This window comes from Mytilus californianus, unplaced genomic scaffold (genome assembly GCF_021869535.1).
Source record: "Mytilus californianus isolate M0D057914Y unplaced genomic scaffold, xbMytCali1.0.p SCAF_8, whole genome shotgun sequence".
NCBI lineage: Eukaryota > Metazoa > Mollusca > Bivalvia > Mytilida > Mytilidae > Mytilus > Mytilus californianus.
This window is the reverse complement of record NW_026262734.1, coordinates 51163223-51183783: the sequence shown is the minus strand read 5'-3', so window position 1 is coordinate 51183783 and position 20561 is coordinate 51163223. Positions and strand designations below refer to the sequence as shown.

At 34.0% G+C, this 20561-nt stretch overlaps 1 protein-coding gene across 1 annotated transcript in view; it reads right to left on the bottom strand.

Moving 5' to 3' along the window:
* Positions 1-2546: 2546 nt before the first annotated feature.
* LOC127712214 (zinc finger protein 11-like) overlaps positions 2547-20561 on the bottom strand; it is a 43031-nt gene continuing 25016 nt past the window's right edge. Inside the window, exon 3 of the mRNA XM_052218520.1 lies at positions 2547-9714. Within this exon, the coding sequence (XP_052074480.1) occupies positions 7612-9714 (2103 nt within the window). The 3' untranslated portion in view covers positions 2547-7611. The remainder of the gene's footprint in view (positions 9715-20561) is intronic.

The window sequence follows — 20561 nt, the reverse complement described above, 5'->3', positions numbered from 1 at the left end:
TTCCTCATATTTCATTTAGAGTCTGTCATTTGCGCTTGTATTCCGTATGCATTTGTATAAAAATCAAAATGCTTATACAAGTTTACAATTTTAATCAATATTTTATTAACAACTAATACATGCAACCTTTTGTACAAATATATAAACATCAACATGATTATAATTAAAAAAACATTCTTTTACTATAAAATGAACTAGAGGCTCTCAGGAGCCGGTGTCGCTCACCTTGGTCTATGTGCATATTAAACATAGGACACACACTATAGACAAGAATGGAATTCATGACAACATTCTGTTTTTGGTGATGATGACTTGTTTGTAAATCTTACTTAACTGAACATTCTTGCTATTTACAATTATCTCTTTCTATAAGTAGTTTCAGAGGAAAAGATTTTTGTAATAATTTAAAATAAATCATGAAAAATTGACTTTAAAGGGCAATTACTTTTTAATGGGTCAATTGACGATTTCGGTCATGATGACTTATTTGTAGATCTTACTTTGCTTAACAATTTTGCTATTTACAGTTTATCGATACCTATTATAATATTCAAGATAAGAACCAAAAACTTAAAAAATTCTTTAAAATTACCAATTCATTGGCAGCAACCCAACAATGAAAATTGTAAGCCGGATAGATCTCTATCCAAAAAAGATTTTTACCCTCGTCAGATTTGATCTAAATGCTTTACTTTCAGAGATTTAAGCCAAAACACTGCATTTTACCCTTATGCTATATTTTTAGCCATGGTGGCCATCTAGGTTTATGGCCAGGGTCATCGGATACTTTTTCAAAACTAGATACCCTAAGGATGATTTAGGCCAAGTTTGGTTTATTTGGACAAGTAGTTTCAGAGGAGAAGTTTTTTGTAAAGATTAAGAAAATGTATGAAAAATTGTGAATTTTTTTTCATTTAAGAGCAATTACTCTATGAGGTCAATTGTCAATTTTGGTCATGTTGACTTATTTGTAGATCTTACTTTGCTTAACACTTTTGCTGTTTACAGTTTATCTATATCTATTATATTATTCAAGGTAATAACCAAAACTTTTAAAATTTCCTTAAAATTACCAATTGTTGGGCAGCATTGTTGTCTGATACGTCTGAACATTTCAGGCCAGATAGATCTTGACCTGTTAAACATTTTTACCAATGGTCAGATTTGTTCTAAATGCTTTAGTTTCAAAGATATAAGCCATAAACTGCATTTTACCCCCATTTTCTATTTGTAGACATGGCGGCCATATTGGTTGATGAGAGGGGTCATCGGCTTCATTTTTAAACTAGATACCCTAAGAATGATTGAGTTCAGTTTTTTTTGGCCCAGTAGTTTCACAGAAGATTTTTGTAAAAGTTAACGGACGACGACGACCACGATGGACGCTAAGTGATGAGAAAAGCTCACTTGGCCCTTTGGGCCAGGTGAGCTAAAAAGTCAATCAGAGTTATGAGAGAAGATTATAGTTTTATAAGATACACAAAAAAGTGCCCCAGTAATTGAACTTTAGGTCTATTGACAAAATATTCTGATTTTTACATGGACAAATTGTAGTATTTGGTCCAAAATTGATTGATTGATTGATTGGTGTTTGATGTCACTTTCAACACTATTGTGCTATTTTGTAGTGGTCAGTTTTTATTGTTGAAGAAAGCAATAGTGGACGGGGAACACCATAGACCTTTGGTAGGAAAAGTAACAATCCTTGCCATTTAAGATTAGAGTTAAGTGCAACTGCTACGTTCGGGATTCGAACCATTAACCTCAGAGTTGACAAGCTAGGGATCCAGCAGTTCGACTACTTAGACCACTAAGCCACCAAGGCTCCTTTTAAAAATTTATTGGACATGTATGTTAGGCAGGTAGTATTTAATAAAAGTATGCATTTTTTGGAAATTTAAAAAAAAAATGCATTTACAATATAAGTGAAAAATTCACGTACGATTTTAAAGTAATACTGTACACATTATTTACATGATTAACAAATTCACAGGATTTTTTCACTAAATCCTTAGATATTAAAAAAAAAAAGTCACAAGTTAAAATATATTTTTAAGTTTCTGAGCAATCATCTTGCAATAAGATGTAGTCAACTAGCAAATTAACAATATAAATAAGTTAACACAGGAACAAGATTCACCATGATAACATATATAATTGTTGTTAGACATGTTTATTTAAGGATAAATTATTAACAGTAATATCCAATTTGCTAATTGACCCGACCCCAAAGTGTCTCAAGTAGGATTTTTTTAATTTATAAACATAGATTGTCTTTGATGTATGACATATGTGTTATAACAATTCAACTTAGCCTGATTACAACAGGCAGATACAGAGAACATTTTTTCTATTATAACACTTTTTGATATAATTTGTAAGAACTCTTACTATATATACAATGCTGTAGATTTAAGAGCTGGAATGCTTATATGTAATGATGGCATATTAATGACAAATACCATGAGTAGATGTAAAAAAATCTATAAAAGAATATACCATTGTGTACTAAAAAACACAAAAAATATAATGGAAGAAAGAAGAAATAAATTTCACACTTTAATGTCTCAATTTATCATATTTGTTAAGAAAATGGCTACATGAAAGCGATAGTTTGACAAATAGCATCGTGAACATGTATGATAAAAATCAGTCTTAATTGCCATCTATTCATTATTTAGAATAATTTTCTTTTCCTTAGACAATAGTTACACTTTCAATGAACTTTTGGTGGCTAAATATATTTTTTTTTAAATCAAAAGTTGAAAAATACAATAGAGCACACGTTGAAATATCTCGCCGTTATTACTAACCATTGATATTAAGTTGACAGTCCTAAATATAAAGTTTTAATTCAACTATCAAATAAACTTAAAATGGTCAAAGAAAATGAGGTCAAGGTCAGATAAACCAAGATACAAATACAAGTACACCTTAAAATCATTCGATACACCAAATATGCTTCAAATATAGGTGACCTATTGCATGTTTAAGAAACAACCCTCAACCAGGAAACCTTAAAATTGATCAATGAACCATACAAATGAGGCCAAGGTCAGACATGTACAAACAACAATTATTACATGCTTTAAATACAGTAAACATATTGCAATTTGTATATTAGAAACAAAGTCAACCAGGAAAACTAAAGCTTGACCAATAAACCATTAAATGAGGTCATGGTCAGATGATAATAGCTAGACAAAAATAAACCTTACAATCATTCCATACACCAAATATTGATGTCCTAGAACATGTAATGTCTCGCCTTCTTTACTAACCATTGATTTTATGTTGATAGTCCTTAATACAAAGCTTTACTACAAGTAACACATAAACTTAACATGATCCAAGAAAATGAGGTCAAGGTCAGATAAACCAAACGAGAAGTACATGTACACCTTACAATCATTCAATAAACCAAACATAGTTGACATATTGCTTATTGTTTCTAAGAAACAGTCTTAAACAAGAAAACTTAACATTGACCAATGAACCATGAAAATGAGGTCAAGGTCAGATGAACCATGCCAGACAGACATGTACACCTTACAATCAATTTAGGCATTAAATATAGTTGACCCATTGCTTATAGTATCTAAGAAACAAACTTAACCATGAAAACTTAACATTGACCAATGAACCATGAAAATGAGGTCAAGGTCAGATGATACCTGCCAGACAGACATATACACCTTACAATTCTTCCATACATCAAATATAGTTGATCTATTGCTTATAGTTGAAGAAAACACTGAGAAATGAACCGTGAAAATGAGGTCAAGGTCAAATAAAACCTGTGAGACTGACATGTACATCATAAAATATTTCCATACATCATTTATAGTTGACCTATTGCATATAGTATAAGAAAAAAAGACCAAAACTCAAAAATTTAACTTTGACCACTGAACCATGAAAATGAGGTCAAGGTCAGATGACACCTACCAGTTGGACATGTACACCTTACAATCATTCCATATACCAAAAATAGTAGACCTACTGCTTATAGTATCTGATATATGGACTTGACCACGAAAACTTAACCTTGTTCACTGATCCATGAAATGAGGTCGGGGTCAAATGAAAATTGTCTGACGGGCATGAGGACCTTGTAGTAGGGTGCCCAATGTCCAAAAAGTCCTCTAGTTAACGAGTTTAAGTTAACGGATAACACACGGCTGATTTTTTTGCACATTATAGGAAAATCTTTATATTTTACAATCATGATTGTCGTCGTAAGTTCCCGTGGTCACGATTTTCTTAATTTCGTGTTTTTACAGGGTACCACCAGATACCGTATTGTACGGGGAATCTTTAACATGAAAAATAAAATTATTGCGTTCTTTGTTGGTAGTTAAAACAGTACCTTTAATATAGTTTATATATTAAATATATCATATAACGAAATCGGAAAGTATTTAAGTGATTTTGATATAAGTGTTTCATCATTTTAGTAAGAGTAAAATTTTACCCGAAATTTACCCTATTTTCATCGAAAGCAAAATTATTACGTGTATCATCACAATTTTTTTTACTCTGATTTTAGCAATAAGACACAGTGCATGTGTGTGCCAAATTACATGCGTGAAATAAAAATTGTTTTGAAGAAATTAGCAATTTAAAACACAAATTAAGTCAACATTTTGGAACTGATTAAACACGAATTATCTCGTGCCATTAATCATTTTGTTGTTTACACTTTTAGGTCATTAACAAGGACAGAGGTCACTCAAAACATTTGTCGTTTTTGCTTGTTGTGTGGTTGATTTATTTGTTGTGAATAGCCAACTAACTTTGTAGATTGTCACTTTGTTCGGAGAAATCTGTTTTGTGTCTGTTTTTCAAAACTTGAAACTTTTTATTGAATAAATATTTTGTTATAATTGTAGTATAAGAATCAAATCGGTCGGTTTTGTTTCACACCCGGAATATGGCACATCAAAAGTCTTGTATGATGTTTTCGACCTATAAATCCCTCTCGGTGGGAACGACAAATATACCACCGTTCGTGCAACAACACAAAAACAGATACAACAGACAGCAACCAACGACAACCACTTAATTGCAGGCTCCTGATTTTGGACAGACATATACAGAATTTGGAGGGGTTAAACATGTTTGTGATCCTTCAACCCTCCCTTGACCTGGACAATGGTATAACAACACAGTATAAGAAAAATCTGCTGAAAAACAGTTTGAAATGGCTTCAAATCGGCACGAAGCACAAAAACAACTAACATGAAGACAAAAAACACAAAGTACCGATATAATAGTACTCGCCGTTAGGGTAGAACATTTTATATTCTGAAGAAAGGGATGGGACTGGCGGCGAGAAAATTTATTTTCACTTTTGTACACATTCATATCCTCAACTATCCTGCATTTCATGTTGAAGAGTGTTCATTCTCATCCTGTCTTGTGCAAAGTCAATTATTTCAGTTCATACCAGGCCAAGTAATTCATTTTCAAAATCCTCATTCCCTCCCTGTTTTCGAAATCAAATGGGTGTTCCCTTACTGAAAACTAATATAAGGACGTCATCAATAGTCCGAGAAAAGTATGATCATAAACATCATTACCGTAAAAACTAGCTTTTGTTATAAATCAGACCTTATTTTTTTTCAAAAGAATTCTTTCATTTTTTTCATAACTGGCCTTTTTATAGCCGACCATACGGTATGAGTGGGCTTTCAACTTAACAGTAGACAAGGAAACGTAATAGCTACTACTAGCTTCGGAAATTTTTCTATGTTGTTACGCTCTTATTAAAATTCTGATCTTTATTAACTCGCGTGCTCTTATATATAAGCTCAAATGAGGATAACGAAAACAGATATCTATATTTTAATAAGATTGATGTTGTTTACAAGTGTTTGTAAGATACATCGATGCTGTACAAAACTTTCTTTTTGTAGATAATCTTTAACTTCATGTCAATTGTAGGCCAATTTATGTTCGATAAGTCATGTACATTACACTTGATATAAGTGTGTAAGATGGAGTGATCAGCCTGCTGTTTCTAATTCTCATTTTGTTTTCTTAACTTGTAACATAAACCCTCCCCCTTTTTCGCCGTTTGCAGTTTTTTTTGTTTTTTTTTCTGTAAAGCAAATATATACTCAGACCTGCTAATTCAATCAATTCTGCGTTAATATTCATCAGTTTTGGAACTAAGTACTATTTGATGTGCTTCCACGTTCATCAAAAGAAAATAGGATATTTACCCAGAAAATCATCATGAAGAACACCTTCTATCAAAAGACGGAAAAAGTAACATTTTGGGAGGGCAACTTATAAATGTTAATATCTAAAAAAATATCTCTAAAGATCACTTGTATCGAATCTTATGTAAAAATTCCGATTTTTGAATTTTTAAAAGGTCAAGGTCACTGTTATTTAACAGCTGAATGAAAATTGTAAATGTGCACCCTATAAGTACAAATGTCAATCTCGAACCATATTTGGCAATATAATTATCAAATTAGTCCTAAATATAGAAACTATAGTTATAATCCTTTGAATTATTCGAATTTATTTTGCTATAAACGCAAATATGTAGGGGTGGCCAGCCGTCTAAACGAGACTCTACGTTTTCCTTGAAATTTTAGATTTGACCTTTGACCCAAATTTAAGAAAATCGTGACCACTGTAGACAACGACGACATCAATATTTCGACGAGGCTTGTTCTCTTCTTTCCAATGATATAAAATATAGCCGTGTGTTATTCCGTTAACCCAAATCGATCAAATTTGCTGACTGGGCACCCTACTGTTGCAAGGTACGCACATACTAAATATAGTTATCCTATTACTCACAATAAGAAAGAAATTAACATTACAAAAAATGTTGACTTTTTTCAAGAAGCCACTGAACCATGAAAATGAGGTTAAGGACAATGGACATATGACAGACGGAAACTTCGTAACATAAGGCATCTATATACAAAGTATGAAGCATCCAGGTCTTCTAGCTTCTAAAATATAAAGCTTTTAAGAAGTTAGCTAACGCCGCCGCCACCGCCGCCGCCGGATCACTATCCCTATGTCGAGCTTTCTGAGACAAAAGTCGCAGGCTCGACAAAAACGAAACTTAAACTACTGAACCATGAAAATGAGGTCAAGTTCAGATGATACCTGCCAATTGGCCATGGCAGGTTCAACTTACAATCATTCCTTACATCAAATATAGGAGACCTATCGCCTATAGTATCTGATATATAGAGGTCGAGATCAAGTTAAAACTGTCTGACGAGAATGAGGACTTTGCAAGGTACACGCATATATTCGTCAGACTATTCAATGTCACTATGTATAGTCAATAATATCTTCATTTTACAACATCAGAGATAAATTCATTCAATGCCAACGTTTAGCATCACCATCATTTTGTTTATTCTTCAATATCAACTTATCACCTTTATCACCAAACGCCATGTCATAATCCTTTCTCACATCTTACTAAGTTTTTTCATAATTTTCTGTTGCCATTCCACGACCACTATTGATGTTAAATTGTGACAATCTGCGAAATAAACATGTTTTATAACCAACTCTTCATTTCCATTATTCAAGTACTTTTTGCTTTTCTTTAGTACTTTTCGAATTATACTATGCACTTGAACTTAAAGATGTACTATTTTCCATTTCATCTGAATCTGAATCTATACTATCGTCACTCTCCTCGGAAACCTCTTTTTCACAAAATGGTTTAAGCATAGGATCATGGTGAATTTTTTTATGCTGATTAAGATTTTTAATACTGTCAAATGTTTTTCCACAAAAGCAATGAAACATTCCATCATAATGTTTTCTCATGTGCTTTAACAATCCTGATTTGCTCCCAACCTGTTTTCCGCATAAGTGACACTGAGTCTGTTCATTTGCTGTCATATTTCTTATGCATTTATCTTCATGTGGTGTTAGCTTATATTTAAAAACAAATTTCTTGTTACATTTCTTGCATTTCAAAAGACCCCTTTCTTTATGCTTTAATATGTGTTTTTCTAATTGCTGTTTATACTTAAATACACTAGTGCAGGATTTAACCTTGCATTTATAAAATTGATCCGAATGAAAAGTGAGCTCATGTTTAGTCATTCCTGATATTGTCCTGAAGGTCAACCCACAATATCTACAAATATGTATCTGTGTTTCCTTCCAATTTAAATAACGATGGCGGCGTGTATGCTTTTCATAATCCTTATGATCTTTTGTTGAAAAATTACATTTCTCACATTTATAAACCTTTGACTTTCTTTTCTTATTAATAGCCTTATTTAACGTTTTAACAATACCCTCAATATCATCATCATTATCATCATCATCATCACCATCATCACCATCATCATCATCCATGTCATCATTATCAACTACATCATCACCATTTTCATCGTTTTCATGAGCAGTATCACGTTGTACTGTTCTGTTAGGAATGCAGATAACATCATGTTTGTTCAAATCATGTTTTGTAACAAATGATTTTGCACACTTCCCACATTTTATTAAAACAGTTTCTGCATGCTCTATTAAATGTTCATTTAACTTGTGTTCATCCGAAAAATATTTAAAACAACCTTTCTCGAGGCATTCAAATACCAAAGAATGTACTTTTTCCGTATGAACTTTCAAGTCAAGTGTAGCTTTATGCTCTGTTTCACACTTACCACAAGTTTGTGATTGGGGTTCTGCACTCTTTAGCTTTTGCTTAAGCTTTAAATAATCATGGTGTTTTCTATGTTTAGTATACTGTGTTTTATCTACTGTTGAGAATTCACACTGTATACAACGGTAAACGTCATGTGTCTGTCTTGTTTTTTTCTCATTCTGCTGGGTGAGTAAAATTGAATTCATCCCTGCAACAAATTCCTCAACATTATCAGCATTAAACTCTTCCATCGTGGTTTCTAAACTTGTATTCTCGACTGTTAAACTTGCTCTTTTATTCTGTTCAACTCCAGAAGTCAAACTGTTGATATTTCTGCTAAACTTTAAAGATTCCCTATAATTGAAGCCTTTACCCCCCTCACAATGCATTTTGCTCATATGTTCAGAAAGATTTCTTTGAGCTTTATACACTTTATTACAAATGTCACATCGAAACATTAATCTTTTGACACAATAATCCTCGTGTCTTTTTAGTGCACCCTTTAGTACAAATACCTGTGCACATTTCCTACATTTCAGAACACCTTGTGATTTGTGCCATAACAAATGTTTTTGTAAAGCAGATTCTTCCACAAAACGGGATTTACACCCTCTAAGTACACAACTCAATATAGGCTTATCCGAATGCGATAATTTTTTATGTTGAATCAAACCAACTTCAGTTTTATATTCATTTCCACATTCATCACAAAAATATTTTGGAGGTTTACATAGTTTAGACATTTTGAGCTTTCTTTTGAGGTAAGAGTGATGCTTTCGGTGTCTCTCTTGTTCCTTCTTATCACCTGTTGAAAATTCACACTTTTTACAATGCCACAACTTTTCTTGATTGGTCTCACCTGATTCTATCTCTCCTTTATCTGATTGGCTCTTATTTCTAAGCTTTCTGTCAGAGATTTCATTTTTTTCACATCCATCAATGACTATCTGTTCTTGTAACCATGGTAATGGATCACAGTCACTTTCTTCTAAGGCAATGAGGCCTAGAAGTGGCGATCCTTCTTCACAAGTCTTCTTTAAACATTCCTCTTCCAAATCAACACTGTCCTATAATCAGATTGAAATTCTTTGTTTTTAATTCAGAATTTCAAATTCAATTTATACTTGCAGAGCTAGGTTTTTGAATTAAACTATTAACCGGGTTAGTAATAACATGAGCATTTAGACGGGTGCCACATGTGGGGCAGAATCTACTTACCATTTCGCAGCACCTGCGAACACCCCCAGTTTTTGGTGGTGTTCGTGTTGTTTGGTCTTTTACTTTCTACGTTGTGTCTTGTGTTCTATTACTTGTCTGTCTTTTTCTTTTAGCCATAGCGTTGTCAATTTATTTTCGATTTCTGAGTTTGAATGTCCCTCCGGTATCTTTCTTCCCTCTTTAAGCTATTTTTTTCAATTTAGATAACAAATGATTTCTTAAAAGCGGTTTTTGCATTGTTAGGAAATACGCTCAATTAAAGTCATTACAGTTATTAGTCAATTATCTTAATTTACCATTTTATCTTTTTGCAATTGTTCTTCTTATAACATTGTGCAGACGTGAATAATAAGGCGTTCAGTATAATAAAAACATACTGCCCTAGATGAAAAATTGTTATCCCTCATGTGTTAATCTATCCCAACACCTTCATCCAAGTGAAGTATGTTTATATAACAGGTGTCATCACTGGTAAAAGTTATTTTTAAAAGTGGGAAAAAGGGAATCAACTCGAGTTTTATTTAAAAAATAAATGAGGAATTTTTCCAATAAAATGACAAACATTATCAAGGCTAAAACTAATATTACTTAATAGTAACTTTAAAAATAATTGACAGTTAATCACCTCAAGACAATACAACATTTCTTTATACATAACTTACAAGCAGTGTAAGGGAGGTAATCCAAAAATACACAACATTGTACTTTAAATGTGATTGGATTGCCTCCTTTAGACTGCTTTAAAATTGTTTTTATTGTCCATTAACCAGGAAACCCATGTTTTTCCCCCTTTTTTCCCCCCAATTCCTAAAAGGTTTGAGCCATAATCCCCCAAAGTCAATCCTAACCATCCCTTTGTGGTATGGAAACTTGTGGTACAATTTCAGAGAGATTCATATACTTTAACACAAGTTATTGTCTGGAAACTACTAAAATGCTAATTTGGGCCCCTTATTCCTAAACTGTTAGAACCATAGCCCCAAAATCAAACCCAACCTTCCTTTTGTGTATACATTTTTTGCGGTCGTATAAAAATTTAAAGCAAAATTCTAGAAAGGTAAAAGTTACAACCCCTTAATTCAAATTTGATCTGTTTTTTTTTATTGTAATGAGCATTCTGTTTCAGTTTTATAACAATTTCAATCCTGGTAACTTTGATGACAGATATAGGAAGATGTGGTATGAGTGCCAATGAGACCACTCTCCATCCAAGTCACAATTTATAAAAGTAAACCATTATAGGTCAAGGTACGGTCTTCAACATGGAGCTTTGGCTCACACCGAACAGTAAGCTACAAAGGCCCCAAAAAATTACTAGTGTAAAACCAATCAAACGGAAAAACCAACGGTCTAATCTATATAAAAAACGAGAAACGAGAAACACTTATAAAATCATGATGAACCACATCAACAAATCACAACTACTGAACATCAGATTTCTGACTTAGGGCAGGTGCAAACAATTGCAGCGATAGTAAACGTTTTATTGGTACCAAACCTTCTCCCTTATCTGAAACAATAGTGTAACATCACAACATAGAAAGACACACTATAAAATATCAATTGGAATGGCTTAACTCAATAAAAATTAAAGAACCTTAGTGAGCGCACTTACATACCCCACGTCCCCACATTGTCATTGGAGAAATAAAATAAGTGGAAGAAAAAAAAATTGTATTAGAAAAAAAAATTGAATCATGATTTCCTGTCAATATGCAATTCTACATAGTATGTCCTTATTATCTACACAGTTTCATGAAATTCTGTTGTGTGGTTTGAGAGGAGTTGCGATGACAAAAGGTTGCAGTAGTATATTGGGCAAATGAGTTCAAAGGGGCGTAACTCCTGGAAAAAATTGAATTGTAATTTCCTGTCGATATGCACATCTACGTAGTATGTCCTTATTATCTGAAAAGGTTTCATGAAATTCTGTTGTGTGGTTTGAGAGGAGTTGCGATGACAAAAGGTTGCAGTAGTATATTGGGCAAATAAGTTCAAAGGGGCGTAACTCCTGGAAAAAAACTGAATCGTAATTTCCTGTCGATATGCACATCTACGTAGTATGTCCTTATTATCTGAAAAGGTTTCGTGAAATTGTTGTATGGTTTGAGAGGAGTTGCGATGACAAGAAACAGGACTGACGGACTGACGGACTGACGGAATGACAGACTGACGGACTGACGGACGGACGGACGGGTCAAAAACATTATACCCTCCGCAACTCGTTGCATGGGGTATAAAAACGTAGTAACATAAATGAACATATCTTTATATCTATATCATTAACGGGAAGCTTAATACAAAAATTTATGATAAAAGAGATGATTTTTCATTTCATATCGTTAATTATCCATTTTTAGATGGTGACGTTCCCTTTTCACCATCTTATGGTGTTTATATATCTCAACGTGTACGATTCGCTCGTGTATGTAACAACGTATTAGCTTTTAGCGAGAGAAATTTATGTATTACTGAAAAATTATTACACCAGGGTTTTCGATATCACAAACTAGTCAAAACACTTACTAAATTTTATCATCAGTACAAGGACATCATTCGTAAATATCACTCAACATGCAGACATCTTATACGTTCAGGTATTTCACATCCAATCTTTTATGGTAATATTCTTTACAAAGCACAATAAAATGCAGGGCACAGCTTGATACGACCGCAGAGTTCGAACCCTGAACAGTTGGGGCAAGTATGGACACAACATTCAAGCTTGATACAGCTTTGCATTTGGATTGTGATTAAATATTTGACACAGCATAGGTTTCTGACACAGAATGAATGTGGTCTACGAACTTAAAAATTTTAAATTGGACATTCACCTATTATGGTCCAATATCCAAAATCTAAATACATGGTAAGTTTCAGCATATCAAAGAACCACAAGAATTCAATTTTTGATGAAATCAAACAAAGTTTAATTTTGGACCCTTTCGACCTCAATGTGGACAAAGTTGATAACGGGGCCCAAAAATCAAAAATCTAAATACATGGTTAGATTCAGCATATCAAAGAACCCATGTATTCAATTTTTGTTGAAATCAAACAAAGTTTAATTTTGGACCCCGATTTGGACCAACTTGAAAAATTGGAAAATTTAAAAGAAAAAAAAAAGGAAAAAAAAAAATCCACCCCCCAAATTTTTTGAACCCCCTTATGATTCATCACACCCAAACTCAATCCCAGGTTCCCTTTGTAGTATGGTACCTTGCAGTACAATTTCAGAGAGATCTATACACTTGAACACAAGTTATTGTCTGGAAACTAGAAAAATGTGATTTTTGGCCCCTTTTTGGCCCCAAATTCCTAAACGTTTAGGGCAATTAACCCCAAACTCAAACCCAGCTTTCCCAATGTAATATGGAACCTTGTAGTACAATTTCAGAAAGATCCATACACTTACACATAAGTTATTGTCCTGAAACTAGAAAAATGCTTGTTTTTTGCCCCTTTTTGGCCCCTAATTCCTAAAATATCGAGGCAATTACCCCAATCATCAATCCCAGCCTTCCTTTTGTGGTATGGTACCTTGCAGTACAATTTCAGAGAGATCCATACACTTGAAAACAAGTTATTGTCTGGAAACTAGAAAAATGTGTTTTTTGGCCCCTTTTTGGCCCCCAATTCCTAAACGTTTCGGCAATTACCCCCAAACTCAATTCCAGATTTCCCTTTGTGATATGGAACCTTGTAGTACAATTTCAGAAAGATCCATACACTAACACACAAGTTATTGTCATGAAACTAGAGAAATGCTTGTTTTTTGCCCCTTTTTTGGCCCCTAATTCCTAAAATTTTGAGGTAATTACCCCCAAAATCAATCCCAGCATTCCTTTCGTGATATGGAACCTTGTGGTACAATGTCAGAGAGATCCATACACTAACACACAAGTTATGTCTGGAAGTTACAAAAATGCTTATTTTTGGCCCCTTTTTGGCCCCTAATTCCTTTACTGTTGGCACCATAACCCCCAAAATCAATCCCAACCAATTTTTTGTGGTATTGAACCTTGTGGTAAAATTTCATAGAGATCCATTCACTTAAACTAAAGTTAGAGTGCGAAAACCAATGTGTCTTCGGACGACGCCGGACGACGACGACGACGATGACGACGACGACGACGCCAACGTCATACCAATATACGACCACAAAAAAATTTTTGCGGTCGTATAAAAATGTCAGTATTCACCTCAAAAGCTTACAAAACCTTTAAACAGACTTATTAAGAAGGGATACTGTTGTCAGGTCATTAAAGATTGCATATTTTGGGTTTAATATTGATTCACTTATAGGGTCTTTGCATCGGAATTAAACACATTTATTCATAAACCAGTTGTTGGCATTACACAGGTTATGTTCTTCTCATATATATTATGATGGTTTAACACTAAACCCCTAACGGGAGGGATTGTGCTTGATATTCTTACGATGAAGACATAATCTTTCAATCAGTTTGATTGAGGTCTGGAGCTGGCATGTCAGTAAATGTTAGTAGTCTTTTGTTAATTTATGTATTAATGTCATTTTGTTTATTTTCTTTTGTGACCTATTCTGACATCAGACTCGGACTTCTCTTAAACTGAGTTTTACTGTGCGTATTGTTGTGTGTTAGTTTTTCTACATTGGCTAGAGATATAGGGGGAGGGTTAAGATCTCAAAAAACATGTTAAACCCCGCCGCATTTTTGCGCCTGTCCCAAGTCAGGAGCCTCTGGCCTTTGTTAGTCTTGTATGTTTTTTAATTTTAGTTTCTTGTGTATAATTCGGAGTTTAGTATGACGTCCATTATCACTGAACTAGTATACATATTTGTTAAGGGGCCAGCTGAAGGACGCCTCCGGGTGCAGGAGTTTCTCGCTGCATTGAAGACCCATTGGTGGCCCACGGCTGTTGTCTGCCCTATGGTCGGATTGTTGTCTCTGAAACATTCCCCATTTCCATTCTCAATTTTATTTTTATACACTGAACGAATAAATTTGATGTATAATACAATGTAAATACAAAGTTGATAAAAATAAGGGATGAATAATTAAAGTAAAAGTATTATACCACTGTGAAATGCTAAACAATTTCAAAAAAACATCAACTTTGAAAAATCAAAGCACTGTAAGCGCTGTAGGCAGTTAACCAAAAACCAAGGCAACCATAATATGAAAACTGTGGCAGTGTTGCTTCAATTTTTTTTTTAAGATTTGAAAGAACAAACATTAAATATTCGTATAATGTACAATTATGTTTATCTAATGAATTGATTATTAAGGCAAATTAATTAATATTTCATCAAGGTTTTCAAAAGCAACGCATATATATCAATGTAAATGACCCCCATCCTCACCCCAAGTCCATGATGTCACTCCATACCATTTTGGAATAAAATGACAGGTGATTATAAAACATTTGGTCAAACATTCTTGGGCTTTAGACTGCTTGAAAGATTTATATGTTTTTCTTTAAAATGAGCCATAAATGAAAAATATTATAGGCCCAGAAATAATTCAAAAAATAATTAGTGTAAATTCAATTAACCTAGACTCATCAATAAAATTTTATAATAAACAAGAAATAAATCTTTTTGAAATGACGAACAGGAATAAATATGGTTTAGGAGTGGGTATCTCGATCGTTTACAAGTTCTCAAACAGGAGGGGGTCGGGTGACCCCAGGGATTCCCCTATATTTCATTTGATTTGTTTTATTGTCCCATACTTGAATATATATGGTTTAGGGATCTCGACCATTTCCAAGTTCTCAAACAATAGGGAGTGATGTGACCCCAGGGACTCCCCATATATTTCATTTGATTTGTTACACTGTCCCATACATGAAAATATATGGTTAAGGGGTGGGGATCTCGACCGTTTACAAGTTCTCCAACAGGAGGGGGTGGGGAGACCCTAGAGACTCACCATATATTTCATTTGATTTGTTAAATTGTCCCATACATGAATATATATGGTTTAGGGGTGGGGATCTCGGCCATTTACAAGTTCTCAAACAGTAGGTGCTGAGGTGACCCCAGGTACTACCCATATATTTCATTAGATTTGTTATATTGTCCCATACATGAATATATATGGTTTAGTGGTGGGGATCCCCCAGGGACTCCCCCTATATTTCATTTGATTTGTTTTTAAAATTGTCCTATACATGAATATATATGGTTTAGGGGTGGGGATATGGACCATTTCAAAGTTCTCAAACAGGAGTGGTGGGGTGACCCAAGGGACTCCCCCAATATTTCATTTGATTTGTTTTATTGTCCCATACATATATATATATATATGGGTTAGGGGTGGGGATCTCAACCATTTCTAAGTTCTCAAATAGGAGGGGGTGGGGTGACCACAGGGACTCCCCATATATTTCATTTGATTTGTTAAATTGTCCCATACAAGATTATATATGGTTTAGGGTGGGGATCTCGACCGTTTACAATTTCTCAAACAGGAGGGGGTGGGGTGACCCTAGGGACTCCCCCTATATTTCATTTGATTTGTTTTATTGTCCCATACATGTATACATATGGTTTAGGGATGGGGATCTCGACCATTTTCAAGTTCTCAAACAGTATGGGATGGGGTGACCCTAGGGACTTCCCATATATTTCATTTGATTTGTTAAATTGTCCTATACATGAATCAATATGGTTTAGGGGTGGGGATCTCTATCGTTTACAAGTTCTCAAACAGGAGGGTTTTGGTGACACCAGGGACTCCCCCATATGTCATTTGATTTGTTTTATTGTCTCATACATGAATATATATGGTTTGCGGGGAGGGGATCTCGACTGTTTACCAGTTCTCAAACAGGAGGGGTGGGGTGACCCCAGGGATTCTTCATCTATTTCATTTGATATGTTATATTGTCCCATACATGAATATATATGGTTTAGGGGTGGGGATCTCGACCGTTTACAAGTTCTGAAACATAAGGGGGTTGGTGACACCGGGTACTTCCCCAAATTATTTTCATTTGATCTGTTTTATTGTCCCATACATACATATACTGTGGATTCATTAATATTCATTGGATACCAATTTTCGTGGATTTCGTTGGTACAGGAGAACCACGAATTTAAATGTTCAACGAATTATAAATTTTCTAAAGGAATGTATGCAGACTTTGCCAAACCAACGAAATTAAATATCCACGAAAATGCAAGTTTTCTTCAATCCACGAAAATTGATACCCACGAAAATAAATGAATCCACAGTATATGGTTTAGGAGTGGGGATCCCGACCATTTCCAAGTTCTCAAACAGGAGGGGTGGGTTGACCCCAGGGACTCCCCATATATTTCATTTGATTTGTTATATTGTCATATACATGAATAAATATGGTTTAGGGGTGGGGATCTCTACCATTTACCAATTCTCAAACAGGAGGGGTGGGGTGACCCCAGGGACTCCCAATATATTTCATTCGATTTGTTATATTGTCCCATACATGAATATATATGGTTTAGGGTGGGGATCTTGACCGTTTACAAGTTCTCAAACAGAAGGGGGTGGGTGACACCGGGTACTCCGCCAAATAAACCGTTTACAAGATAAAAGCACATTTTCAAATTGAAGGAGTACTAAGGACCGCGTGTGTCAATCACTTACTGTTTTCGAGAAATAGTCATTTGAAAATTTAAAAACTAAAACCCCATAGGGTTCTACATCCCTTCTTTAGACCCCCAAAATACCCCTTAATAGACCCCAATGCACAAACAAAAGATTGATGGTTCCGCTAGACATGTTATGAAACCCTAAGTAAATTTGACAAGCGATCCGAGTTGTCTCCTTAGACCGTTCGAGTGGATTCGGTCCGACTTGTCTCGGGGACGAGTTGTCCGCATTACTTAAAACATCCCATCGACGTCGATTTCCGGATCTGTTTCATGACCTCGTTTCATTCATAAAACAACAACCTGATTTATCAAGATAAGTTGTGAAATTACCGCCAACTTAGATATATAACTTTATTTCCTCTATCACAGAGATGTGTTGTACATGAACAATATTCCTGCGCATTGTGCCATTTGGGAAATAGAAACGACTTGTAATTACAGATTTTCGGCGATGAAATATTTTATACAATTGTTCTTTGACATCTTAGCCAAAAGCACAGGGGATAATCAACTACGTACGGATTTCTATTGAGCACTATTTCCTATGTGCAACTTCAAATATTATGGGTCGTTCGACGATCATTTAAGGTTATTCTGGTTATATTTTTTGTATTCCAGAATTTAAAGTATGAAAAAAGTGTCCAATTAGTTATAAATAACATATCAGTCTGCTAGATTATAACAATGGCACTTTTTTCAGCATTCATTGGGAAAAACACAAATCTAGGGTGCTAGCATAAGGCAGCTTAATTATTATACACAGGTAAATGAAAATAATTTTGTTGTTAAATATACTTCTTCTTCTGTCTGTATAATCTTCTGTTTATGAATACCAAGAAATTTCTTGTATGTCAATAAAACTATTCTAAAACTTGGTATATGTGGGATGAATATCAACAATAAACCTATAAAATTGAGCTCGATAAATCTTCGTGTTCTTCAAGTACGGGTGCCGGACGTGTGATGTATATGTTACAGTAAATAGGTGAAATTAGGAATTACATGTAATTACTAAACAATTCAGTAAATAACTGTAATTAATAGTCGAATTAATTATTACATGTATTTACTAATTGTTTCAGTAATTACAGGTAATCATTGATATTTTTAGTAATTTTTACAGCTATTTACTAACTTAGTATTTTAGTTTTAAAGTTTGAGACATAATTTAAGAAACCGAACAAGAAAGTAAAGGACTGGGATTGGAGGGCTTACTTTTTGATTAAAAAATCAAAGGTATTTTAAGACTGCATGCTCTTTAACAACAGTTAGTGTTTTGAAACTGCCAACTCCCAACTTAAGGTCAAGGAACAGTAAATTGGCTATGTCACAGATTTTGGTATAATTTTGATGAAAATCGAAAAAATAATATTGTTGATACTTAAATTTCCGTTTTTCGTGTATTTACCTATACTTTGTAGGTACTGATAAACGTCAAAAATCGACGTTTTACGGTATATTACGCGATAACGTTACGATTTTCTCGCCGTTTGTTTGGTATTTTTTCACCTAAGACACACATTTCATTGATGTATACCGTAAAAACGAAGTTGGTAACCCTATTATTATTCTACATCATAGAAACGGAAATCTTTGTACCAAGAACATATAGTTTTTGAAGATAAATCTACGGAGTAAACATTGGAAATTTTATGATTTAAAGCAAAATTTAAGAACATTTTTGTCGATTTTATGTGGTTTCTATACAAATGACCACATATTTTGAAAGAATTAAATCAATAATATTTCAGAAAAAAAAAGAGATAAATGCATTATTTTTTCGATTTGCAGATACAGTTCAACAAGGTGTGTGCCAAATTTAAAGAAATCTGTGACATAGACTATTTACAGCCGTAACCTGACCTTAATGCTTGCAACAAAATTGTATTATACAGGTCATACTGCATTCATCCCATCTTTTCTGTAGCAAATATTAACACCCGTTTATTAGATGTTTAGTAGGCAAGCTATTGACGTACTGAGAGTGTCGGATTTGAAGCCGATGATACTCATCCTTACAAAGCATCTGGTCCTGAATTGCGAACAAACAAAACGCAGACGGACATTATAATTTCTGGATATATTTGGAGCTTACTGGTAAAAATTTGACAACGTGCCTACGACTGTATTTACATCATTAATCACAAATAAACAGGGTATGGACATGACAAAACTAGTTTAACCCGTCGCATATTACTAGTACATGGGCCTGTTTTAAGTCAAGATTTAAGGCATCGAATGGGGTCCAGGAAAGGGACCTATTAAGGGCTAAGGATTGACAAACCAAGAGGTGCACATTAACCCTCCCTCTTTATTGCAGCCATTGATTTAATAATTAGGACTGGTATATAGCTTTTAAATGTTGAATTATTTGAAATACTACAGAAATGTCTTGAAAACTATTACAGTGGTTGTCGTTTATTGCTGTGTGACATATTTTTTTTCGTTCATTTTTTGGTACATTTATTAGGCCGCTAGTTTTCTTATTTGAATTGATTTACATTTGTAATTTCGGGGCCTTTTATAGCTGACTATGCGGTATGGGCTTTGCTCATTGTAAAAGGCCATACGGTGTAAAATTTGAACAACGTCTCAGTAAATATTTATTCTTCATCATCGTTCATTACAGCCAATATGTTTCAGACAGTTTAACATTTTTAACATCAAGGTATATCTAAGGATGATCACTTTGTAATAGAACTGAATGATCTTCTAATCATAATTGCCCTTATTTTTGATCAGCTGATCATATACAATGCAACATTGTTTTATCAGTTAGTAAATAGGTGTAAAAATTCATTCAAAAATTAGTAATAACTGGTAATAAGTGGGCAGTTTTAGGAATTACTTGTATTAACTAAGTGCAACAGGAATTACAAGCAATTCCTTAATTTAAGTAATTACGTGTAATTCCTAATTCCATCTTTTTACTGTAACATCTATACAGTATTAAAGGAGAAAGGATATAATTTTGATGTTCATAGTACGAAGAAGTGAAAATTTATAGTAATTCCAAACAAAGCTGGTATTTAGAACAGATACAAGTTAACATTAACTAACAAAATAGCA